General features: G+C 50.4%; 1 protein-coding gene across 5 annotated transcripts; it reads right to left on the reverse strand.

The window, feature by feature from the left end:
- Window positions 1-387: 387 nt before the first annotated feature.
- Window positions 388-26211, reverse strand: PITRM1 (pitrilysin metallopeptidase 1). Of its 5 annotated transcripts, none has more exons than XM_069458642.1 (27): window positions 26156-26211; window positions 23895-23997; window positions 21723-21829; window positions 21240-21391; window positions 20444-20558; window positions 20272-20368; window positions 18806-18966; window positions 16672-16798; window positions 16330-16418; window positions 15363-15491; window positions 14298-14411; window positions 14035-14131; window positions 13362-13496; window positions 12073-12211; window positions 10036-10152; window positions 9227-9359; window positions 8000-8120; window positions 7802-7878; window positions 7403-7568; window positions 7046-7146; window positions 6118-6238; window positions 5108-5179; window positions 4513-4625; window positions 2742-2867; window positions 1463-1608; window positions 846-948; window positions 388-768 (listed from the first exon to the last, which is right to left on the reverse strand). In XM_069458642.1, the coding sequence occupies exons 1-27, from the start codon at window positions 26209-26211 to the stop codon at window positions 675-677; spliced, it is 3111 nt and encodes a 1036-aa protein (XP_069314743.1). In that variant the 3' UTR covers window positions 388-674. The 5 variants fall into 5 exon arrangements, with proteins under 5 accessions (XP_069314743.1, XP_069314745.1, XP_069314744.1 ...); XM_069458644.1 differs by having other exon boundaries at window positions 7997-8120; XM_069458643.1 differs by lacking the exon at window positions 26156-26211 and adding an exon at window positions 25819-25859.
- Between the last annotated feature and the right edge of the window lie 232 nt (window positions 26212-26443).

Here is a 26443-nt window from a genome sequence, read left to right on the forward strand (position 1 = left end):
CCAGCCTCTGGCCTCAGGAAGGGGAAAGCCACGTGGAGGGAAGGTGGGTGTTAGGTGAGTGCTGCTTGGGAACCCGAGGACAACACAGCAAGGCACGGGCTGACAGAGCCAGCGCTCACCCTTCCCAACCCTCCCGGGCCGCCCGGCTCTGCACCCCTGCCAGGGAGGCTTTTCCACAGGGCGCTGGGGCGGGCACAGCCCCCGGGCGGTGCAGACGGACGCTGGAGCTCCCGGCTGCCTGGCTGTTCTAAGCCTCCGTTGTGTGGTGAAGGCTCCGACACACACGTCAGCAAAATGTCACTTATAATGACTAAAGCACGGGCCACAGTTGCCCTTTATTTTTAAATTTTTAAAATAAATATTTTATGATAAAATAAGCATTTATATCACTGGAAAGTTTTAAAATTCTAATCTGTGCATCTTTGCACATCTAACACATGATTGTTTCAACTTCTCCATGGTCACTCTATTTCCCCTCTAAGACAGAAGAGGTTTCGTCTGACTTGCCAGTTAATAAAACCTTTGGCAAAATTTTAAGAATGACGTTAAGATTTTTGGAAAAAGCAGCGACATTGCTGACCTTTCAAATTACACGTAGCCCAGAGACTTAACGTTCAGGAACCGCGCGCTGCAGGCTGGGCTGAGCTCCCGGGCGCGGTCAGGACCGCCGGGCGCTAGCGCGTGACCCAGGATGGGTCCTTGGCTATCTCTGCGTTCTCCGGTCCCAGGATGGCCCACCCACGCGTGCTCCTCGCGCTGCCGAGGTGCCTGTGGGGGAGACGGGGGAGGTCGGGACTCCCTTCTGCAAGGGCGACCCAGAGTCCCCCGCACGGGCCCCAACTCACGCGTGGCTCACGGCGACCAGGCTGTCGTGGCTGACGGCGAAGAGCCGCTCCCTGTGCGCCTGCTTCATCTCGTCCGAGAGGCCGTACAGGAAGTGGTCCAGGCCTGGAAGACAAGAGCGCAGGTGGAGCGGCTGCCCCCTGGGGACGCCCCACGGTCACTTCTGTGCACGTTTCAGCCCAAGGGCCTGGGACAGCGGCCCCCCCCCACAGCCCCCGCCTGGGCGTCTGGATCAGAGTCGGCAAGAACCAGCGGGGCTGGGGACACGAGAGCAGAGTGACGTGTCCAGACGTCGTGCTGAGACCCCATGAGTGAATCTCGCCGCTGTGGCCGGGCATCCAGCCTCCCTGGGCCTCAGTCACTCAAGCTGTGAAATGACATGATCTGACCCTTTTGAAGTCACACACATTAAGACGTTCTTGCCTGAAGGAGGAGAAGTTTTCAAGGTGGAGGTTTAGGGTGTCCAGTATGAAAATCATGTCACAAAGGACAGGGAGATGGAAGAAGCTGGGACGACGGCGCCACCCTGTGGCCCACAGGCTTGAGTGACTCAGGACACGCGCGTGTGGAACGCTGCCTGGTGGGAGCCGCATCGCGGTTCTCGTTGCTTACTCAGTACCTTTGTCCGAGGGTGCGACAGGAGCGTCCACGCTGGCGAAGACGGACAGCTTGGCCTCGTCGATGTCCTGCTGCGTGAACTTCCCGGATTGAGCCCAGTCCACAGCCTTCCCGAAGGCCCGGAGCGTTTCCACGGAGTTCGGATCCCTGAGGAGGGGAAACCAGAGTGACATGTTCAAGCATTTTACTGAAGGAAAAAGTAACGACAATCATGTGTTGACGTAACGGTTCTTCAACATTTTCTGTTTGTTAACGGCTGTTTTAACATTTGACAGTGCAAGTGGCCCCTGGCAAAACCAGCCACTCTCTGTCGAGATCCGAGATCCGTCGCACCCCGGAGACTGCGGGCTGGAGCCGTGGGAGAGAGGGAGGCCGCACCCTCCACAGCAAACAAGCCGCTTATCCTCAAGGCACCAGAACACCTGTCGTCTGGGGCAGCAGGGCCACAGAAAGTTAGAATTACTGTATGTGCAAGAGTAACAGTCTCGTGTCTATGGAAACAGCATCACATTAGGCCTCTGCCATTGCAGGGGGCACAGAAAGCTCTCGGGTTGTGCAGCCCCCCCCACCCAGGGAGAGACCCCCCCCAGGAGATGCCTGAAACCTCAGACCGTACTGAAGGCCACACAGACTGTCTCTCCTACGCGACATACCTAAGGTAAAGCCTGATTCATAAGTTAGGCACAGTGAGATCAACAACGGTAATTACGTAGAGTAATTACGGAGACGACTGTAGCAACGTGCCATCATTCCTCTGGCCCTTGGGGACTGTCAGTAAGACAAGGGCGACTCGAGCAAGCCCTGTGCCCGACAGCCCGTCTCATAACCAAGACGGCTGCTTAGCGACCACGAGGGCAGCGTGGGCAGCGTGGAGACCCTCACAGAGGATTCCTGTCCTGGGCGGGATGGAACAGGACGGCAACAGATCCCACCACTCGGAGCGGTGTGGGATTTTAAACTTACGAATTGTCTCTGTCTGGAATTTTCCATTCAGTGTTTGCAGACAGAGGCTGACTGTGGGCAACTGAAAGCGGAGAGGGCAGCTCTGCAGGGGAGGGGGCTCCCGCGTCCCCCCGCAGACGCTGGTTCTCGAACCAGGGCTCACCGAGGCGAACGCCGCCCGTGCACGCGGCCGTCCCCGACCTCTCGGCACAGCACCGTGCGGGGGGAGGAGCCCTGAGCACTGAGAAAAACCGGACGGAGGAAACAGCTTTTCTTTGTCTCCAGTTCCTCCCAGTGGAGACCACAGCGGCCCTGGTCCCGAGAGGAGGGCGGCTCACCTGTAGGAGTAGAGCGTGAAAACCCCGCTGCGGCTGAGCTTGGCGCCCCCGCCGTAGGCGCCGCCCTTCTCCCGAATCTCCGTGTGCAGGAACTTGGCCGTCATCAGCCGCGAGAGGATCGTAAGACTGAAATTAGTGGTGAAACGATGCAGGTTACAAACAACACGGAAGCATCACGTGACAGGAAGGCATCCTACTCAACACAGTGATCGGAAGAGGCGTCCAGAGAGTGACTGACGGAGCAAACACGCGGCAGATCGAGTTGTAAAGTGACACCCTGTACATCATGGTCCCACCGAGGGGTTTTGTGTTTTTTTAACGAACAAAAACCACCAACACGTGAGAACAGTTTTCAGTCCAGGCTGGAGAGCAGACTCCGCCTCCAGACAGGGCGCTCTGCTCCGCTCAGCCTGTCACAGCACGTGCAGTACACGTCTTATGTCTGATGAAGTAAAAAGTTATTGATTTTCACTGCAAGGGCAAATGCACAAACAATCATTCATGTAAATGTCTCACATCAGAATATGGGCCAAAAACCTCAAGTCCACCTCTTGGACGGGTTTCCATAGGTGCCCTCAGGAAAACACGGGCTCCAACAAAGCCTGTTCTGCTGACGCCCACTGGGAACGGTGATGGCTGATTCTCGAGAAAGGATGGTTCTAGAAAGCTTAGCTCTTCCCGCCCTCCCGGGGCGCTCCCCACCTCCCCCGTCCATCCACGCTGGGGCCCCCGTCCTCGTCTCCCAGGACTGGCCGCTCCTTCCCCCGCCATCCCCCGCTCTGCTGGGCCGGGTCCACACCTCTTCCTCCTTGGTTTAGTCCCTCACGGGCATGGCCGCCTGAGCCAGTGGACACAGGAGGGGAATTCCTGGGAAACGCCACACCCCCAAGTGGTGGACCCCCAAGGGTGCGTGTCTGTGGTCTTTCCTCCTGGCCCGGCCAGGGTCCCCAGGAACGGACAGAGGTTCGTGGCAGCCACAGGTCAGGGGGCACCCACGGCCCGGCTGCAAACTCCCCCAGTTCCCAGCTGTTCTAGGAGTGCCCTGCCCCCCCTCAGTGTGGCTGCTGCCACTCAAGCCAGGGCCTCCCCCTGCAAGCCCCCGACTCGGGCAGGGACTCAGCAGGGAGACGGGCGCCCACCCCTCCGAGGGGCTCTGGGACAGGCTCCGGATCCCAGCCCCACCCCGCTCTGAGAGCCCCGCCTATCTCAATCCTGCCCCCCCAGGGCCCTGCCACAGCCCGGCCTCCTCCCCGCCCCCTGCAGGCCCCCCCCCTGCAGGCCCCTGGGCTCTCCACGCCCAGCAGCTCCCTCCCTATGGCTTCTGCGCCTTGGCCGCGGTTCTGGGGAGCTGCTGAGGATCCGAACGCAAGTGCACGGGCTCAGCCTGCCCCATCTGTCAGAACATCCCAGCCCTAATTTATGCCATTTTCACCTGCAGATGAGGTGAGTGGACTGGGCATTTGCAGGGAGTCTGTGTTTAGGGCCACAGCTGTTTTTCTGCGCTGTTATAGGACTGAGGGATATGAGCCACCTACAGAAACAAGTAGCTAGAAAGCCGGGCATTTGCTTCCTAAAGACTTGGTTGTGTAAAGACCACTCAGGATCCCAACTCTGACGCTCTGTGAGTTCTTGCGGGCTGGGGACGGTGTGGGGACAGCAGACCCCGCAGTGACACGGAGTCCAGCCCTCAAGTCAGTGATGAACACGCCTCGTCACTGTCTAACACGCTCGACAAACCTTGCCACGGAGGCGCAGAGCTGGGAGAGCCCACCTGGCATGATCCGGATCCGTGTAGGGGACGGTCCTGATGCACTCGCCCACATAGTTCACGGGGAAGGGCAGCAGGAAGTGAGTCTTCATCTGGCAGGGCGTGAAGGTGGGGTCCTGGAGACAGGGGTGCGGTCAGGGGGCTGCACCGCCAGGACGGCCTGCGGGGCTTTGCTCACTTTAAAATTCACACGACATATTCCAATCTGGACATGCTCACTTTAAAATTTATTATTCCACTGAAAACATTTCATTCCATGTCATTCCATATCGTAGCCGATTCTCTGGGAGCATGTTAACTTGCCACGAGCTACGATGAACCAAAGCAAACTGCTCCACACAGAGCTGAGGCGAAAGACGGATCAAAGCTACGTTCACATGAAGCTGAACCGCAGAGACCACCTGGAGCAGCAAACGTCTCCAGAGCACGAGCAAGACTCACCCACGAACAGGGCGCTCACTCGGCTGTCTGAGAGGCTCAGGGTGGCCGAGACCAAGAGACACAACGAGCTCACAGCTCTGAGGACACGCCAGCCCCAGGAATGGCTCCGAGGAACACGCACAGCCAGACACGGCTGCCAGGGGGTCACACGACTTACCGTGATCAGCTTTCTGACGATCTGGGAGCCACAGACGTGTGCGTTTCCATCAGAGCCGTTGTGTGCAGGTTTCTGAAAACAAAACGTTTCCAAGAAAAATGACAAAAATCCAAAACTCACATGAAATAGGTAAAAAGACACACATTTTATATAATCCACAGAACTAGTAAAAAGCGTTAGGGCAGATGTGTTTACATGTTCTAATAACAGGTATTTTCATTTGTTAAATGCTTTAAAAAAGAAATTTGAATACATTTTCAGATAGTTATGGGAAAGAAGTCTTTGTACATCACAAAGAAAATTTTATTTTAAGGTTTTTTTCCTTCTTCTGCAATTTCTAGTTATAAAACTGCTTCCGGACAAGAAGCCATGTGCAACACCCGGCCCCAGTCAGAGGGTCTGGAGAGCAGGCGGCCCCCATGTGTGGGCACCACCCCCAGGCCGGCAGGGAGACCGAGCCGCGAAGGGACAAGGGACATGTGTGTGTCAGAAACAACCCTCCGCAAACCCACAAATTGCCACCTTCTCCCCTGAGGGGTACGGCTTCCCTGGTGACACTGCGAATTAGATTAACACTCACTTTGTTCATCAATCAAGTTCACTAGATCAGTGGTGATCATGGACATAATTAATCTAGACAAAAATCCATGAACTGAGAGTCACGGCGAGAAGGATTTGACAACCCTGTGTCCTCCAAAGCCTCACAAGCGGCAGAGACAGGCGGGCTCAGACCACGTTTGTGTCCATTCTCACGGCACCGTGTCCCTGCCGGGAGTCTGCTCACCACGAGGCGCGAGCAAGAGTCAGTGAACACAGGACCAAGGCCAAACCGCGGGATTTGAATCCACTTCCCCACTGGGCCGGCTACTCATCCTCCCGAACCTCACCGTTCCACTGTACGGCGGGGTATGGACACCTGCTGCTCACGGGATCCCCGGGACCTCGGACGGGTTAATGCAGGTGCAAAACGAGGCCCGGCCCTGGCACCGCCCGCCGCGCCTCAGCCTCACCTCGACCACGTGGGGGCGCGCGGGCTCCCGGCCCTTCTGGCCGCACCCCAGGCCGCGGAGGAAGTTCTCCACCTCCCGCTGCGCCCGCGCCATCTGCTGCGGGGTGGCGTTCACGGAGCACCTGTTTCAGAATTACGCACGTGGGAAATTATTACTGCTACAAAACCTGTTTTATAAATAACACAAAAAATTAAATACTGCATGGTTTTTGTATGAAGTAACACAAAAACGTTAAAAAGAAACACCAGGAGCCAAATGTGGACAGGACACAGCCGTCGTCGTCCTCTCCAAGCTTTCGAGACTTCGCGGTGCCCACACGCCAGGGCGCCCGGCCAACAGCAGCCCCGGGGCGCACAGAGGGCGCCGCCCTAACCCTCACTCCTGGGGGGTGACGGGAGCGAGGAGAACATTGGGACCTGCCAACAAGGCCTCACACTCACGGTATCACAGACCAGAAACTTTCAGAATTACTGTTTGGAAGAGAAGTCAACACTCTGAAAATGTGAACTGGTTGCTAACACAGAAAATTATCTTATCAAGTGCCCAGAAGTTATCACACTCTCAAAATCAGGCCCCCACTGACGCCTCCTCCATGGATCATTTGCTTTTGGAAGCAAAATAACTTTAAATATTTGCCCTAAGTATGTCTATTTGCAATTCCAAGATAAAATTAGCTTGCTTTCTTCCCCACCTCAGACTGCTTTTATGGAACTTAAAATATTATTTTTTCCCATAGAAAATGATTTCTTAGCTTGTAAGAACATCTGAAGTCCAGAATCAGTTCTATGACCTACGCCTCTACCAAGCACTCTTTCGTCTTGGAGACAAGTGTATGTGACGGCAACTTCAGGTGAAAACATCTCAGACTACACTTAATGAAATGGAATGAGCCGTGAGATCTTTGTTCACACAGGCACCGTGAACCCACCTCATGTTGTCACAGTGTAGCAGGTGCTCCTTGATCCGCGGGAGCTTTCTCAGGACGGGCGTGACGTCTGCCATTTCCGCAACCCCCTTCATCAGCCTCACCTGGACCAGAGAACCCAGGGACAGGGACCACCATGGACCTCCCCACTGGAGACCAAACACCCTCACAGCCTCAGCTTGGGGGACCAGGGGTTGGGGCTGGGGGGTACAAAGAGGAAAGTATAAGATTTCCCCGTGAAATGTGGTCGATTAGAAAGTTAGCATTTTTGAGATATAAATAACTTATTCCCAGAGAACATCAGCGACTCTGCAAGATCCGGCTAAGCGGGAACAGCACAGGTCCCCCACCACGTCCCACCTGGTCCATGCCACCGAAGGTCTCCTGCAAGTCCCCCGCCGGCGTCAGGGTCCTGCCCGCTCTGATGGATGCGTAGAGGTGCCCGGAGTCTGGGACCCCGTTTGCGAGCTCCTGAGCAGCCATCTTGACCAGCACCCTGAAGTGCTCCTCTTCCTCAAAGCGCGGGCTGCAGAGAGCGAACAGAACGGGCTCCTGCACCCCCAGCATATCCCCTTCTACTCACTTATCACGGAAAATTTATTAACTATAAGTTTTCCGACCATTTCAACCACCTCAGAAATTTCACTAGTAAGACCAGGCTAGGGAATCAACAACACAAGTACAATCTACTTTAGAACACTTCAGCCTAAAATCTCCATAACCCCCCCAGGAATTAACGTCACTTGCAAATAAAGTTACTTGTTAAATATTTCAGTCCACAGATGCATCATGTCGGGCAGGTTTCGATCCAGGCAGAGAGATGAAAAGAGCACACCCTAAATCATGGAAGGAAAAAAAAAAAAAAAACATGAAAGAAATTAATTGCAGCATAATTTTAAAAAAAGACACTGGAGAAACAAACTTTTCAGCACAGGTGTGCTCTAGAAAAAAGGCTACCTGCTCGTACGTGTCCAGGTGGGAGTCGTCGGGGAGCACGTGGGGGGACACGGTCATGCCCCCCGTCTTCAGCTCCAGCTGCTGAGCCTGCTCTCTGTAGCCAAGGGCACCGCAGCCCATCCTGACATGGCAGAGAGGTCCCCTCAGTTACCAGGGCGATCTCTGCCACATCATGGTAAACATCACGCATCTTGAATTACAACTTGTTTAAATTAAATCACCACAGCTTTAAAATCTGTCTTTTCACAGTCTGCAGTTACAAAGCGCGGCGACACTGGCATTAGCCCTCCAGGGTGTTCACTCGCCTCCTCCCCAGCTGGGACCAGGCTCTCTCACTCGGGGACCCACTGACAGCGTCCAGGCCACCTGCACCTGGGCAGCCAGGGTCTGCGCTAAAAATACGATTCTAAAACACAGGTGTCCGGTCCCGAGTGTCAGGTGTCCTGTGAGTGTTTCTCACCCCTCTCTCGCACAACACTCCGACACGAACTTCGTCTGCTCAAAAATCTGGTGGTCTTGGGGGAGAATCTGAACACTAAGCCTTTCTCGTTTCCAAGAGGAGCACCAGTCCCGCTCAGCACCGGCACGGCCTTCTGCAGGGAGCAGACGCCCCGTCCCCACGAGGGAGGCCGGCGGGCTCGGGGGGTGGGCAGGGCCCCCAGCTCCTGTGTGGTCTCGTGCCCACTGTGCTCCTGGAACAGGAAGGGGAGCCCACAGCCCTGTCCACGGCTTGTCCTGTCACCCTCAGCACAGACACAGGGCAGAGGGACAGGGACACGAGGCTGTGTGTGCACCTGTGTGTATCCCCAAATCTACCCGCAGACACCTGTGCGCGGGGCTCGGTGGTGACCACACAGCTCAGCTGGCTCAGAGGGGGCAGGGCGGGTGCTCAAGACAGCCCGGCCTAACTTCCCAGGTAACTCCTTTCTGATCGTCAGCCATCTTCTCCAAAGTCTTACCAGGTTAGTGTCACTGAGATAGATTATCTGTATTACCTATACTCTAGGTCCAGAAGTATTTTAGTGTAATATAGTAGGAAAACATAATCTTCATTAAAAATTCTAAACCAATATATTGTACACTTTTACTCATGCACTGTAAGTTTGAAAAAATGATTCACTAAAAGGTAATTACCATTAGTGCCTTAAAATGATACAGACATAGACAGAATGTATATCAGTAAACACACAGAGATGCGTGAGCTATACAGGCGCGTGTCTGCCGTACTTGGTGAGGACGCTGCAGAAGAGCGGCACGTAGGGCCTCAGCTCCTCGGGAAGCGAGTTCAGGCTGGAGAAGGCCCGGAAGTAGACCACGCCGTTGGTGGGCTGCGCGCAGCACTGCACGGGGGTGTCTCCGGCTGGAAAAGCAAGAGCGAGTTGATGGCTCCTACCGTTATCGGTACAATGTTAGCCGCTTTAATATCTAAGAAATAATGCTAGTGCTTTTCGAGGATGGAGGTTTAAAACTTGTATTAGCAAAAAAATACTATTCACTTACCATAGATTACATAAATTTCCCTATTGTACCTTCATTGTGATAAAAAACTGAAACAGTCTTCATGCCTAAAGTAACGCTCGCTGTCTGAAGAATGAGAAAGGAAGAGGAAGGCCTGTTCCTCCAGTTCCCTAACGGGGCAGGGGCGCCTCGCCCTTCCCACCCCAGGGAACCGCCACACCCGCAGGCGCTTCCCGTCCGCCAGGCTGCCTGGGGGTGAAGAGAGGGGACACAGGGCTCCCCAGGGTGCCGATGTCCTCAAGGCTGCGCTCACACAGCCACTCGCAGCCCAAACCCTCGTCTGATCCCACCGCTGCAACTGACGAGGACCTGTCAATCCACGTGGGACAGGGACACAGACGCGGGCCACCGTCCCTGAGCATCAGGCAACGTCCGAGGCCCGAGGGGAGCAGGAGTGTGAACGAATGGGGACGCTCAGGTGCTCTACACGAAGCAACTAAAACGTGACTCCGCTTCTCCTGGGGACACTGGTATCTAATGCCACTGAGGAACCGAGTGCCCGGGAAGAGGACAGTGACCTGCCAGGACGACGTGCAGCTCCGTGACGGGCGTGGTGGGCTCGATATCCGAAACTTTCAAGGCCGGCAGGCAGGAGGCGTCCTGGGGCTTGCTCTGCTCAGCGCGCAGCTCCAGACCTAGACAGCCAGGACAGGGACAGTCAGGGCCACAACCGAAGGGTTTCACCACCTTCTCTGTGTGCCGTCACCCGCGTTCACGGCTGGCCATCCCGTACCACGCACGGCCCCTCAGCACCGCGGTTTCTGCGGCGTCTGCATGCCCGGTGGCGGGGTCTGGACGCGCTCACAGACGCACACAGGTGGCCCGTTCCTAACGCTCGACTTCAGTCACCCCAGCAAAGCGGTTTCGCTGGGCGCCCCGAGGCTGTGCAGCCTCCCCTCCCCCCTCGAAATTTCATGCTAGACAGATGAAACTTGTTTTTAAGAGTTTTCAAACCATTTCTTGCTGGGCTGAAATTTAATGACTTTGACCCTTATTTTGCATTTTCACATATTTTAGCTACACTCTTACGTAGTCACATAAACCTCACAACTTGCAGCAACGCTAAAAGCCACATTTCTGTTCAACCAATGAGAGGGGACAGCCCCTCGCAGGGGACCAGGCACCGATCACAGCCTGCAGGGAGAGAACCACACGGCCCGGCAGGATTCTAAGGACAGACCTGAAGGGCGCAGGTGGGAAAAGACTTCACAGTTTAAAACCCTTGGGCAAGCACACAAAGGCACGGCGTCACACTCGATTCCCAGGGGACACGGTGCTGAGTCACTATTTTAACTCACAATCACCTCGAAGCGTATTGCTGGTGTCTGTGAGCCGACCTTAAAAGGAAGACTAGAAACTTCCCTGATCCTCCATATCCACTCTTCTCCCTGAGTGCGCAAGACCCACCTAGACGGAGGAGTCTGGGCACCGAGAGCCTCTCAGGTGGCACCACCCTCCCCACAGGCACTGCCGGCCGTCAGAGTAGGGGGCCTGCCCTGCGCTGTGACCCCACTGGCCTGGGCGTGGGGTCACCCCACAAACACCTCTGCTCCCTGCGGCACCAGCTCAACCTACCAGCCCGGCTCCCCTTCCCGGGTCCTGAGGCTCCCCTTACCAACCTGCCCCACCGACCTGCCCCCGCAGCCCAGGCCCCTGCTCCAGCACACCCCACTCTGCCCGCTCTGCTCTCTTTGAAGACATTCACAGTCAAAATAAAGAACACCCAGCGTTTTTTCTTTCACCAAGTCACAAGGTCCCCGATGACAGGGGCTCTACCCTGAAGTACTCAATGTGTCACAGAGAAGTCAAAAACTTGAGGATTAAAGTTTTCCATAAATTAAACAAGTTCCCATTCTCCTTTTCACTGATGTTCGTCAGGTGGCTGGCCTTTACTTCACAGCGATTCCTCACACTGACGTCCACGCTTTGAGCCTTACTGACCTGAAACCGCCACCACCTGCACTAGCACCGTCCTACCGTAAGGGACCCTGCAGGGAATCTGCACAGCAGAAACACACTTTGTCACACGAGCCCCACCCAGGAACCCGCTGGTGTGGGTTGCAGAATACGCCATTTCCTTAAAACAAAGTGCACCTCCCAGGACGGGCCGCAATACGTGGTAACTGACGCACATACTTCTGCTGCTTGTGCACAGGATTATCTTGCGTATACGGATTAAAGACTGAAGCTTGTCAACAGCTGTGTGTCTACACAAGAACTCAGGGTCCCAGGTTCACTAGGACACGAAACCTCAAGCACAGCATGGTCAGACGGAATCATTCTCCACCTGGAGTCCTCGCCACGTCCTGAGGAGCCTGATGAGGCCTCACGTGGTCCAGCCCCACCTGGTTTGGGCGGTGAGGGTGTATGTGAGCGTGTTATGTACATGTTTCACACCGTAAAGAAATCACAACACCGATTTCCTAAGTGGCTGCTCCATTTTGCTTTTCCATTAGCAACGTACGAGTCCCACGGGCCTCACCCGATGGACACGGGCACTGGCACGTCTAAAAATGGTGGTTAGAAGTTACTAAGCACAAAATTAAACACCTGACCTTTTTTGTAGATCAGCTGCTTGTCTTCTGGGGAGAGAGAACCGACCATTTGCCGCAGCTTTTCTGCCTCCATCTGTGCTTGTTTCTCGTGATACTTGTCGTCCGGTTTCATCGACAAAGTCAGCTTATGCTGGTTATTCTGCAGCCACAGCAGGAAAAACCGCCAAGTTAAAACAAGGTTTTCCTAAAACTGAACGTGCTGACCCAGCCTCTGCTGGTGTGTCTCGGTCCTGTTGTTCCATTTACCCACTTTAAAAACAATGCTGGGAACAGAACTCACCTCAAGAATTGTTTTGCAGATGAAAGTATTAACATATAAGCCAAATAAAATCCTTACAACCACACCTGCTATGTCATTAAGTATATGATTTTATATGCTGTTATTAGAATTATCATTAATGATCACTACGTCTCAACCATAAATGTATCGACAGTCAACCTAGGGTTGTAAGAAGGTTTGTACTTTTAAATACTATAAATCTTTGATTTTAGTCTAAGTTGAAGAGAACAGAGATTTCTAACTTAACTTTTATCTAGTGTTCATTATACTATTAATTTCTGAAGGGCTGGAACTAAATTTTCTATTCAATACTTCGTAAATTATTAGGACTAAACAGAGATTGATTTCATATAGAAATAAATAAGTGATTTAATGTGCTTCTCTTATTTCAATAATCAAAAACATGCACATACAAAATGCTCACTTGTAATACTACAAAGACGTGAGAGAATTGGAATACAACAGAAATTTTATGTAAAATAACTTACAACTTAGAGAAAATGTAGGTCAAATGTCCAAAGCAGACGACAATCTCACCTACCACAGTAACGCCTATTTAAAAAGTTCTACCATATTAATGAGTATCGAGGAAGGAACATATAACCACACACAAATGCCTAAAAATCTAGAAAAACCAACGAGAGACACTGAAAAAATTCAATCATAAAATAACCAGAGCACCCCTTATGTGTGGGCAACTACTCTCACAGCTTACACTATTCTTTCATTAACAAAATATTAGTAGCAAAGTATATGAAGATGTTTTGTTCACACATATATAATAAAAATGCACACATATCACACAAAAACCAACTACCAACTTGCATTAGAATCTAAAAAACAGAATTTCAGTCAACGTAAGCGTTTAAATTTTTAATTAGAAAATAAGAAATTATGTCCCCCATCTATTAACAGAAATTGACTTATGTACATAGAGTATACTTCTAACATTTTTTTCATCATTATAAAATTCAACTCCAAAATTGCAGAAATTCTCCAAGTTTCTTACCTTAAAATACTGTTTTACTTTTTCTTGCAAAAATTTGGGGTTGTCCTTCAGGCGCTGCCTGAATTTAACCAGGAGATCTCCCAACTGCAGGAGCTCCACGGGGTCTCCGTCATGGTTCCAGCAGGAGGCTATGTACTGGGACGAGAGGTTTTGCGTTCACACTGCCGCACCACACACAGTCTATGGCCCCAGGAATCACCCCGTATTTTATTAAGAGCCTAGCTTCTATAAACACACCACAGATGATTGTTCATAACAAAAATTAAGTCAATCATTGGTTGGAGGAAAAAACCCAAACTCAGGAAAGCCCTATTTTGTTCTAACAACATAAAAAGCACAGGTTTTCATTATTTTTAGAAAATATTTTTACCAACAAATTTCCAGTTATCACAAATCCTTACCCCACTTACAGTATCCTGTGTAAATCTGTATCACATAAAAGAATAAGGTATCAAAAAGCCAATTAAGCTATTAATAGTAAAAAACCAAAAAGTGTATTATAAAACTAACCAAAAAGTAAATCTGCATGGGATCCAAAACAATGTAACTTTCAAGGTTCACGTGAAAAGCACCATCAACATCCACCTATATTTTCAGTGCTGTCAAGAATCACTAACTACAGGTGAAAAAGCCAAAACCAAAGCAGAGCCCCAGCGGCTGAGGAATCACATACTGAAGTCAGGGCGAGTCCAAAGCTGGGGGACTGGTGCTTCATTTGTATTTCCAGCTTATGAAGTACAGCTTCAATTCTGTCATCTTCAAATCCTTTCCTGCAAAACACAATTAAGAACTAAGACACTGAAAAGAAAGAAACGTTTTAGAAAAAGAAGGCAGCAAAGATAATTAGCCAACTAAATATGAACTAAGATGCATTTTAGCTGCAGGCTCCGTGCCCTGCGACAAGCGTGCCCGAGGAGCAGGGCAGGCGGGACTTACTCAACGACTTCGTCCACGGTGCTGTCTATGAGGCTCCTGACTGTCCCGATGTCTTGCTCCGCAATGCCCTGCAGGCCCACGCTGAAGTAGGCCTCTCTGGTGTAGCCGTTGTATCTGGAATACAGAAACAGATGACGCGCTGGAACCCGTGACGTCATCACCCCTCATAAGGCGCTGGGTTTAAAGATCAGGACGGACAACCCTAAACTCCAGACCCTCCACTCACAGCCCAGGAAGCAGTGTTCTCAGACATAACTGGTCACGTGTGCACCGTGTCCCCTTAATATTTCTAAGAATCAATACAATTTAAACACTTCAGTCGTAGCAAAATAAATCTAAAAACAGAGAACTGCCAAGTTTTACAAAATCTTACGATTTCCAAGAATACTTAATAACCTAACTTTTTTTTTTTTTTTTTTTTTGAGACAGAGTCTCACTCTGTTGCCCAGGCTAGAGTGAGTGCCGTGGCGTTAGCCTAGCTCACAGCAACCTCAAACTCCTGGGCTTAAGCGATCCTACTGCCTCAGCCTCCCGAGTAGCTGGGACTACAGGCATGCGCCACCATGCCCGGCTAATTTTTTTGTATATATATTTTAGTTGTCCATATAATTTCTTTCTATTTTTAGTAGAGACGGGGTCTCGCTCTTGCTCAGGCTGGTCTTGAACTCCTGACCTTGAGCGATCCACCCGCCTCGGCCTCCCAGAGTGCTAGGATTACAGGCGTGAGCCACCGCGCCCGGCCGATAACCTAACTTTTAAAACAAGCAACAGCATGACATTCTAAGAACTTGGAAAAGCTGTCTTTCTTTTTGGGTATTGGTTTTTGTGGCCAAATGTCCTTTCAGGGACCCCAGACAACTGGCGCTGGAGTCGTGACAGTGTCCAGAGCTCCCTGCTGGGGACGGGGCCGTCCTGTGCACTGTGGGACCTTCAGCAGCACCTGGGCCTCTACCCTGCAGCGACAACACCCCAAACGCCCCAGACATCGTGGCCGAGTGTCGGGACGCGGGCAGCAAAATCGTCCCCAACTGAGAACCACTGATCTGGTCTAGTGACAGAACTCACCCAACATCAGGAGAAAAGTCTGTGCCAAGCCCGGACTCGATCAGGGCTTTGTAGAAGGGGGAGTTGGGCCCAGCAATCAAGAGTGAAGACAGGAGACTCAATGTGAAGGCCTCAAACGTGTCCGTGATGCTTCATCGGAACGGACGGGGAGAGGGCAGGAGCGAGAGGGAAAACGGTTGGCCCTTATACATGTTTTTAAAGTCATTTAAAATCACTATTAAATTAACACTTTTATTTCCAAACAAGCTGAGTTCTGCTAAAAAGTCTTGCATTTCAACATTTAATAATCATATGGGCAAAACAGAATTTTTTTTTTTAAATACTGGGGTTTTTTGGGGTTCCAAAATAAGTTTAACTGCATATCCAATGCTTGTCACATGATAGCACGCCACGTGCTTTCACAGGTACCACCTCAGTGGCAGCGACAGCATCAACCCCATAAAGGGGACAAGAAACCGGGAGGAGACGGGCGATGCCACCAGGCCGCGGACCACGCTGCTGGGCGCAGAGCGGCCGCCTTCCCTTCCTGAACGTCCTCCAGGGCACGTTCTGACCTGGACTCATGCATCCCTAGAACCACAGTTTTGCACGTGGTGCGTTTTTCCGAGGCAGGTGTTCATACACAGTATTATTCTCATACTCAAAGGGACCCATGACCTCAAAACAGTTACAATTTCTGTTCTAGAGCAGTCATTCTCGTCTCTGTAGGAAGGAAGCTTTAAAATGCAACAGGGAAGTAAATCACTTCTTTTCCAGATGGCTACTGAACGCGATTTTCCCCCAAAGCCTTTTCAAACGTCATTAAAAACCCTGGCATTTTGTTCTCTATTCTCAAAACCTGCTTGACTCCTGAATCCTAAAACTGTACATTAATTTACGCTCGATTGCAGAATTCTCCTCCTACCCTTCTAATCTGGGTACCTTCCCACTGGGTTTCGGCTCACACGAGCTTTAACCACACACTTACTCTGGCAAGAGGAAGCTAACGCTGACCGTCGTCTGTTTGCAGGGATCCGTAGCAAACGAATCCGGGCCACACGTTATCTGGAACTCCCTCTGCAAAGGACACGATGCCTTCAGCAGGCACAGAGTCTGGGTGGTTCTGAACTACCACAGGTCATCTGCATTTACAAAATGGTCCGAGACACGCTTTTCATCAAGTTAACTTCCCTTTGAAACAAATAACCAATCTTTAGGCTGAAAAGCTCTTCCATACTCTGCACAGCCCACGGCAGCATTTCAAAACCCTGTCACCAGCACACACCCGAGCACACTAACACGAATGACAAAAACACGACAGGGCACTCACGGGCTCATCCCACGGCTTCTGAGCGGGCACCTCGGTGCGTGGTTCAATTTTCTGAAACCTGCTCAGCGCTTCTTCATGAATTTGTTTCAGATGCTGCTCTAACGGAAAATTACCGTAAGTGAAGAACCTAAGATAGAGGGAATATATCAGTGTATTTCAGTTTGAAAGATTAGAAATCAACAGTGGTGGCTGTTTGCATGAAATGGAGGGAACACAGTACACAGGAATCTCCCCCTTATCTGAGGTTTCACTTTCCAAAGTTTTGGTTCCCCCTGGTCACTGAGGTCCAAAAATATTAGTTTTGAGAGAAAGAGAGAGAGAGAGACTACATTCACATTACTTTTATTACAGTATAGTGTTATAACTGTTCTTTTTTTATTATCGCTGCTAATCCTTACTGTGCCCAGTTTATAAATTACACCCTACGGGAGGTACGCATGTATAGGAGACACGGCACACGCAGGACTCAGTACTGCCTGTGGTCTCGGGCAGGCCCTGGGCGCTGGGACTGAACCCCAGACAAGGCAGTGTCACGTGCAGCTGATACGAGCCACTTTCCGTGTTGAAGGGAACTGTGCACAGGAATGCATTTTGTTTTCACTTAGTTTCACTAAAAACACCAAATAAGAGCTTTTGCCCTTTTAACAGGATGGGTGGTCAAACAAAACACAAACTGTGCAGAAGGAATTAATTAAATGCAAATCCAGCAAAAATGGATCTTTTATTTTAAATCCACCGTAATGGCGTTACAAACACCAAACGAGTTATTTGTTAAAACTCTTTATGACTCTAGCTACAGTACTACGATAATTCAAATGACAAAGTTTTTCATAAAATTCAATTTTAGGCTACAAATTTTAGGTTACACGCATTTTAAGCTAACATACTTATTCAACCAGAGGAAAAGTTACAATGACAGGGTTGATCTTTCTCTTACTGTGTTGTACGGTTAAGATTTGGGGAACTAGTATCTTAAAGATCTTTTAGAAATTCTACACTCGAGGGTTCAGACACACATTTTATGCTCTGGGTTCAGACAGTCCAGTAGCGATTAGCGCCCCTAACGTCCAGATACTGGTCTCTCAATGCCTCTCTCTGCTTAGTCACGGAAGTTGCCACCTGCGACACCTCTGCAGCAGGAAGAGCCTGCGTGTGCGGGTGTCGGGGATGTTTCGGGGTGCAGAAACCAGAGAAGTTCCTGAAGACCAAAAACTGGCAGAAAGGAACCCCCATGGGCCACAGCTGAGACAATGTGAGCATAAAATAAACAAACAGTCCATTTGATCACACACCAGAGCGGGTGCCCAGGGGCTGACAGGACACGACACGTGGGCCTCATCTGGACCAAACATTTTGGGGACAACTGGAAAATTTGAATATGGACTAAGAAATAAGTGGTTTTAAAAAAGTATGTTTTATTCTGTTGAAAGTGAATATGGTATTATCTTATGTAAGAAAATATTTCGTGTTTTAGGGTAACAAGTTCAAGTACTTAGGGTAAATGATTATGACGACATCTGCAATTTACTTCAAAAATCCTGAGCAAAGAAAAAGATTATGTGTAAGCGTCAGGGGGTTTGTTATTCTAGTCTCTCTACTTTTCTGCATGCTTGAAAGTTTTCATAGTTAAAATTTTTTTACCCAAAATAATCATGTAAATATGACTTGATATTGCATTTGTTTGTAAATATAATTATTATAGTGTTTTATTAGTAGAGATATAAAAAACAAGAAATTCATCATTAAGTATGTAAGGTTGGAAAACCGCACGCACTGTTCACAGGGTACATCTGTGCGCCAAGACAGGGCTTAGCGCCTCGCTCGTCCTGAGCCGGTCCGTCCTACGAGGTGGGTGCCGCCCACTCGGTCCCATCTGCTTGTGACAGAGCTGGGACCTGGAGGTGAGGAGGAGGGGCCAGGACTCTGCCTGCAGCCCCTGCACCGAATCCACCGAGCTGTCTATGTGAACGTCCCAGTCAATCAGACAGGCAAACTCAGGCAACAGATCTTATCTGGACTCACATATTTCTTAAGCAAACGTTCCTTTGCTAAATGTGAAAAAAGCCATGTCACTTAGTGTAAAAATGCAAACAAATCAGCTCATAAAAATCCACCACTGAACTTAAAGTATTACCTAGCATTGCTCGGGTGATAGTGAGTGGCGTGAAACTGCCTGAGCTGCTCCCAGGTGAGCTCCGGGATGCACAGCGGGTCGCCGCCCGAGACCACCGAGTACGTGTGGTCAGGGAGCAGTCTGTTCTGAAGGTGCTGTGAGAATATCCTCTCGTTGTCTGTCTTGAAATTAAAAGACAGTAAGTAAATAAATAAAATATATACATGTAAAATAATACACACACAGTTACAATATATCAAATTAGTCTCATTCTGGAGCATGCAACACCTTGCAAATTAAACTGTCGTCACGGCCAACAACGCCATCCGTGCAGGTGCTGCGGTTTAAGGTGGCCTTCAATGTACTCATAACCCGTGCACGGGACCCAAGGCCTGGCTCTCTCGGGCGAGCAGGAAAACGTCCTTTTCCACGTGCACTGGGTGAGCAGCAGCTATGCAGAGGCCAGGGCGAGGGCCTGGAGAAGCAGGACGGAGCACGAGGCCTCCTGCTGTCCACCAGGCGCGAGGGACTTGGGGAGAAGCTGTCACCTCACTTAGTTTCAGGAGTGTCTTAGAAGGAATGACACCCAAATTAAGTATGAAAGGATAAGAAACGGGGGGAACGAGGGAGCAGCACTGTGTGTATGGGTCACCCCACGTACAGCAGAGACGCTGGACAGACCAGGAGGCCTTCAAAGTCACGAGGGGACATGAGGACACTGGCCCAGGACAGCAGTCCTCAAAGAAAGAGAAATGGTCTCAAGACCCCTCGGTACTCCCAAAAATTGATGGATGCATTCCCCAAACGGCTTCTGACTGTGTGGGGTTTTTGATTCTGTAGGTATCTGTACGTATATACGTATCTGTGTGTGTATATTTATATAATTTTTCTACATTCTAAAGTAAAGCTGAGACATTTTTAAAACAGATTGCATTTGTTAACTCAACCTATCATTACATATTACCATAAATGTTTTTTGAAAAACACTTTTCATAACAAAACACAAAAGAACTACTGAGAAGACTGGGACTGTTTTGCATTTTCCGCAAACCCCTTTAGCGTCCAGCTCCGCAGGGGAGGCTGGTCCCCGCCTGCTTCCGTGTCCAGCGTGCTGTGCCTCACGCGTCCCGCCCCGTGGCCTCGGGAAAGCCCCCGGCACACGTGGGCCAGAGCGAGCGAAGACGACGACGTCTCAGGAGGACGCAAGTCCTTGTCATCTCGCAGACATGCTGCGGATCACACCCCCACACCCGGCTGTCCCCGGCACTGAGAACTGCTGGTCAGAGGTCCGGGGACCAACGGCAGCCTGGCCCCGCTGTCCCCGTGGCTTCCACTCACAAGCTGACCCCAGCTAACTCAAGAAGTTACTACCCAAGATGGGAATATGTAACGAAATAACAGAATGTCAACTATCTTCCGGATGCAGCTATATTTCAATATTTTGCACAGGTAAGTTTAGCACAATACGAAAAAGGAAGGAAACTTACAAACGCTCCCTTCATCTCATTAAAGACAACTCCTTTGAAGATCAGGGGGCTCTGGGGGTCATCCGGATTCTCATGTTCGAGTCGCCATCCTTCCTGCCTAAAGGATGACAATCATTATCGGGTGACAGCAGTTCCAGCACCAAGTCTGAATCAGGAGTTAACCACTACGCACCAGAAATCCAGTTCCCGCAAGCACGGGAAGAAGGCCGCATCCAAGTACACCGAGAGCAGGTTCTGAAAATCCCTGGGATTTTGTGTGGAAAACGGATACAGAGTGTAGTCACTGGCTGGGTACAAAGGAAAAGAGAAATTTTAAAATACAACAGATTCCTAGAGAAATTAACTTACTTTCAAGCCTCATTTCCCGTAAGAGTTTGAGTGCCAGCTGGCCACAGAGACGCAGCGATCCACGCTCTGGGTCCCACCTCACTTTCTCCCAGCCCGTCACCCGAGTCCCGACTGTCCCAGACCCAACTCAGGGTCAGCACCTAGGAGGCACCTGTGCTGATTTTTCAGTGAACACCTGTATGGCCCCAGGGCCTCCCGAGGCTTTCACAGGCCGGGAAAGACCAGCTCGTTCCCCAGAGCGCTGGTCTGACCTGCTCTTCCCTTTCCCTCCCTCGCAGCGGGCTGGGCTCACACCACCAGCCACGCATCCCCCCAGACCCACCAACGTCCACACTCGTGAGGCCCAGCGCTACTGCGATGTTCCCAAAATTGTTTTGACCCTTTCTAGAAAAAACCTCAAATACCTTTTTTCCTAAAACTTCACTTTTTGTAATCTGACTATGATGTGGTTTTCCTAAAGGATCAAACTTCTAACACCTTTCAGCTAGACTAGAGATTGGTAAAAGTTACTCTAGCACATTTATTCATTGCCAAATACCCACTGTTTTCTCAGAAACTAACTGAACTCCAGCGGGTGTGTCTCGAAAACCCAACGGTGACTGCGGCCCAGGATGTCTCACCTGTGAAGGCGTTCATAAAGGTGGACAGCGACCTGTTCAACATTTTGAAGAAAGGGTCTCTGCACGGATACTTCTGGGAGCCACAGAGCACCGTGTGCTCCAGAATGTGCGGGACGCCCGTGCTGTCCATGGGGGTCGTGCGGAACTGCACACTATGGGGAGAAACACGGACAGACAGAAGGGGAAGGTTAACCCTAGCACTGGCCAACACGGTGCCTCCACACAGACGACCTCGGACAATTAGAAATAATCGTTTTCACAATCTTTCAACAAAATGTTCTCTAACTGAAATGCATGAAATCACTGATTCAGACTGTAAAATGACAATGTATCATATTTAGATGAAGATACAAACTCGTGGAGTCTTTCCCTGACGTTTTAAGGATGCTCTGTCAATAAAAACGTAACATTAATGAGGTATGATTTTAAACTGCCTCGTGGACGGTAGATGCTCCGACACAAACCCTTGCAGCGCACCCACACCTGAACAGGTTGTTCGTGTCTTCTCTGGCCAGGTGCAGGTACCTCGCTCCCGTGTCGTCATGGCTCAGCTTCACTGCGGTCAGGAACAGTTCCGGAACAGACGTCACCTGAGTTAAGAACAGGGTGAGCAGCTAAACTTAGAACAGCACTCAAAATCACTATCCTAAATACACTGAGAGAATTGGCCTTTCAGCCTTAGAGCCACCAGGAAGCCAGCAGTTTGGAGCTGAAGGGACAGAACCATCTCGTCCAAATCCCTTATCCCACAGACGAGGAAATCACGACCTAAGAAGGGATGAGAATGTACACATTTTTCCAAGCACTTACTGTTTGCCAGCTTTTCCTAAACACGTCACACCTAACCCTGTGAGAAAGGTGTTCTCACCCCCCAACAGATGACAACTGAGGCTCGGGTGCTGGAATAAGGGCACAGACTGCCCAGGAGCGGATTCTCCCTGGTGCCTGCGCCTTCTGCATGCCACCTCGCGGCACCTGCACAGCACGGCTCATCCGGAACGTCCGCTGCGTGCCTCCGGCCCTCAACACACGTCTCCCGTGCTGCTCAGAACAGCCCTGCAGGAAAGCACGTGCTGGAGCGGGCTGGCCTGGGGCAGGGGAAGGACGCTCCTGGGAATAACCTGGCTCCCTCTCGCTTAGGATGAGCAATCGGTGGTCGCTGGGGCTGTCATCAGCCACATGTTCCCAGGGGGAAGATCAGAGCCAGGGCCTCTACAACAGTGCGAGGGCCAGGAGGGTAAAAGTGTCCCAATAAAAATGAATGAATCCTCCCTCCCAGGGTAGGGGGCTGTCTCTTCCCCTAGGTGAGCCTCCAGGTAAGGGTTCACAGTCCTTGGTGTTCCGGAAATTGTCCTGTCTGCCGCCCAGGTCAGCTGGTCCTCTTCCCCTCAGTTACACACCCTGTCACCGTGATGGCCACACCATTCGTCACCCCTTCTTGCAGGTGCCATGAAAGTCACCCAGGTAAGCTTACACAACTAGTTCCCACAGTGCTGAGGCCTCGGGCCTTGTGAGCCCCATCTAGTGGCCTTGTCACATCAGTGACATGCACAAAGTGGTCTGCTGATGCCTGCACAGTTCACAGCTGTTACAGTATTTATGTTTCCAAGGTGACTGTGCTTTGTAAGAGATGATCAAGGTATGTCAAATCAGTAGATACAGCGAGATAGATGTCTGTCGAATAACAGCTTTCATAGTAACCAGTTCTCAAACAAGAATCATGGCTTATCACAAAATAAGTTTCTATACAATTTTAAAAATAAAGGAAAAGAATCCACCACTCTGAAAAAGGCCCTATTAAGAGTAACTTGTATTATAAACCCAGACTAATTGGCATGGCCTTCGGGGGACTTTACAAAGGCCCCGACTCTGCCTTCATGACTCACCGTGCCTGGACCTTGCCTGAAAGCCCCCGTGGCACCGTCCGGGCTGCTGAAGGACAGACTGCCTTCCCTCTCAATGCCACGGCCTCCACAAGCTCCTCCCCACCACCCCCTGGGCATTTCTGTGACGCTCATCACTCGGGGACTCGCGCTACAGCTGCGCGAGTCCTTCCGGATCGTAAGCTGTGTGTCTGTGTGTTACAGCATCACGCACAGCACAAAGCCAACGGCCAAATACCTGAAGTACATAGTTTTTGGTTATTCTATTAAAGTGCAATATGAAAGGTTGATGCAATAAAACAAGAAACAAATGAATCCATTTTAACATAAACCTAAGTAAATACAGGTCCATGATCTCTTCTCTAATTCTGAAACCCAAATAGCTCAGAAAACAAAGATTGTGTGTAAGTTTAGAGCAAACTATTTGATGGCAAAACCTGACTGAACAGAGGTAGGGCACCGAGTCTTCATGCCCCGCACTCAGAGGAACCGTCTGGTTTGGCTGCAGAAACACAAGTGTGTTTGATGACAAAGCCCCTGGTAGGAGTGTTACTAAGATGTCAGGCCTCAGGGGGTCAGAGAAGGGACTGGGCATCGTTTCATCTGCAAGCTCTGCTCAGCTGAGCAGCTACCATGATACAGGAGCTGTGCCAGCCTGTGCCACGACACAGGCTGAAAACCACAGTCTCAGCCCCAAAGGACCTCATGTGCCAGCAGAAGCCACATCTGCGCATACGTGGATTAGGAAAGAGTGTGCCGAGCGGACCCGTACCTGGTTTACGGTGAAGCCGTGGATCTTCTCCCCCACTCTGTACTGCAGAGCCCTCTCACAAGCCGGGCTACTGTTCCACCTCTGTACTTTGTGGTGTGCACTGCTGTATTGAAGGAAAGTCATCGAAGTTAGATGACCCATAGGAAAACTGCTTGGCTAACATAACTTAGCAACATAATGAAACATATAAGATTATAATAACTAAAGAAAAACTGAATCTTGCATCTTCCAAAATCTTGCACATTCCAGAAAAGTGACTTCTAGTAAAATTCTTCCCATTTTAACAATCTCATCTCAACTCAGTGAAAGCTTCATAATATCATTAACTAAATGTTGAAAACCTCTTATCTGTACATGTTCACAAATAATGATACAAATTTCCCTTGTATAAAAAACAGCTCTCAACACCGCATTTCCATCACAGAATCCTCACAGACTTTCACAGTATAGCAAGAAACTCAAACTACAACAAAATCCCACTACATATCTACCAAATTGGTAAAAATTAAAAAGCTTAGGGCGGGAGCTGGGTGGCTCATGCCTGTAATCCCAGCACTTTGGGAGGCGGAGGTGGGCAGATCGTTTGAGCTCAGGAGTTCGAGACCTGCCTGAGCAAGAGTGAGACCCCCGTCTCTACCAAAAAAAAAAAAAAAGAAAGAAAAAAGAAATTAGCTGGACAACTAAAAACATATAGAAAAAATTAGCCGAGCATGGTGGCGCATGCCTGTAGTCCCAGCTACTTGGGAGGCTGAGGCAGGAGGATTGCTTGAGCCCAGGAGTCTGAGGTTGCTGTGAGCGAGGCTGACACCACAGCACTCTAGCCTGGGCAACAGAGCAAGACTCTGTCTCAAATGAATAAAAATATAAAAAAATAAATAAAAAGCTTAATATTACTAGGAACTCGTATACACTGCTACCAGGAATACCAACTCAAACAACTTTGGAAGAGCATTCGTCACTAATTGACGAAGTTGAAGATTAGAAATTCGTTCCCCTTCATGCACAGATCCTCCAGGCCTTGTGCACCAGCACACATGGACAAGGATGTCGGCACTAATCCTAACAGTCCCAAACTCGACCAACCCAGAGGTCCAGCAACAGAGAATGCATAAACGTGCACTATTCATTCAATAACATGAAGTTAGCAACAAAATGAAAGGACCACAACCTTATGTGACAAAGATGTGGGTCACATAATGTTGAACAAACAAAAACAATACAAAGCATAGATACAGTATCATTCTAAACAGGTATTGTAAGAGTGTATACAGGTGGCAAAAATATAAAGAAAAAGCAAGGAAATAATTTCTCTCAGGTGAGCGATAATTTAAGTCAGGTGTGTGGTTAAAGAGGCGGATAGAGTTACAGTCAGTTACAGGCAATCTTAAGCCTGGTAATGGTGATGATACTTATTTTTTAATAATTATCATCTACGAACTGTATTACATGTTTTATGGGGTTTTCTACATTAACACTGTATCTCACAGAAACACCAGGGCTGTCCACAAAGTATCCAGCTACTGTTAACATAATAAACGTCTCTGTTTTTCATATTACGTGGCTGGATACTTTCAGAGAGCCCTCGTATTTCTTTTAAAGATGAATACAGGAAAAAAAAAACACCAACTCAGGCACTGGTAACATTATGGAGATTCGCTATAATGGGCCAATACTTCCTTACTGATTAAGCAAATCCTAGAATTATGATAGCGAATTTTAAGAAGTTATTTATCATCAAGAATACATTGTTACGAAAACCCTGAGAGGCCATACTGAGCTCCCCCCAATATACTTTCTGGTAACCTACTACATATACAATTAACGTTTCTGCTGCCAAATTCAAACGCTCCACAAGGCGCCCCAACACTGACTGACACCCCGTCTTTCCTCGCCTGCGATTACAGTCCTGAACCGCACTACGTACGTCAAGTAAGGTTTAGGGGCACGAGCATGACAACTGGCCATTTTCCCTCATCTTTTCCCCATAAATTGAGTCATCAAAAAAAGTCCAACTCCCGCAGGCTACGGCTTTACTGAGCGCAGCGGCCTCAGGGCGCGGCGTGCGGAGCCCTCGGGTCCGTCAAGGGCTCAGTCTGGCGACAGAAAGAAACCGGAACAAACCCGGGTCAGAGGGCAGACGCCCCTTCCCAGGAACTTCCCGCTTCGCCCGCCCGGACAGGGGCGGCACTCGGGGGCGCCCGGCAAGGACCCCGGCGCCGCCCGTCTCCCGCCGAACGCCCGCCGCGCCGCGCCCGCCTCACCCGCGGCTCAGCCTCCGCAGCGGGCCCAGCGTCCTCAGACCGCCGCAGCGCCACATGGTGTGCGACCGGCGCGCGGCTGGGCTGGCGCAGCATTTAACCTCACTTACGGCGCGGGGCGGGGCGCGTCGGCCGCGACTTCCATTGGCCAGCGCCATGGCGACGAAGCCTCCGATAGGCTGGAGAGGAAATGGGCGGGGCCCCGCTGCGCCGGGGCGGGCCTCGAGGGCGGGGGGCGGGGGGAATGCCGGAAGGGCGGGGCGATGCGAGGGGGCGGGGCGTAGTGGCGAA

The sequence above is a fragment of the Eulemur rufifrons genome, chromosome 25 (assembly GCF_041146395.1).
Source record: "Eulemur rufifrons isolate Redbay chromosome 25, OSU_ERuf_1, whole genome shotgun sequence".
In the NCBI taxonomy this organism is placed as follows: Eukaryota; Metazoa; Chordata; class Mammalia; order Primates; family Lemuridae; genus Eulemur; species Eulemur rufifrons.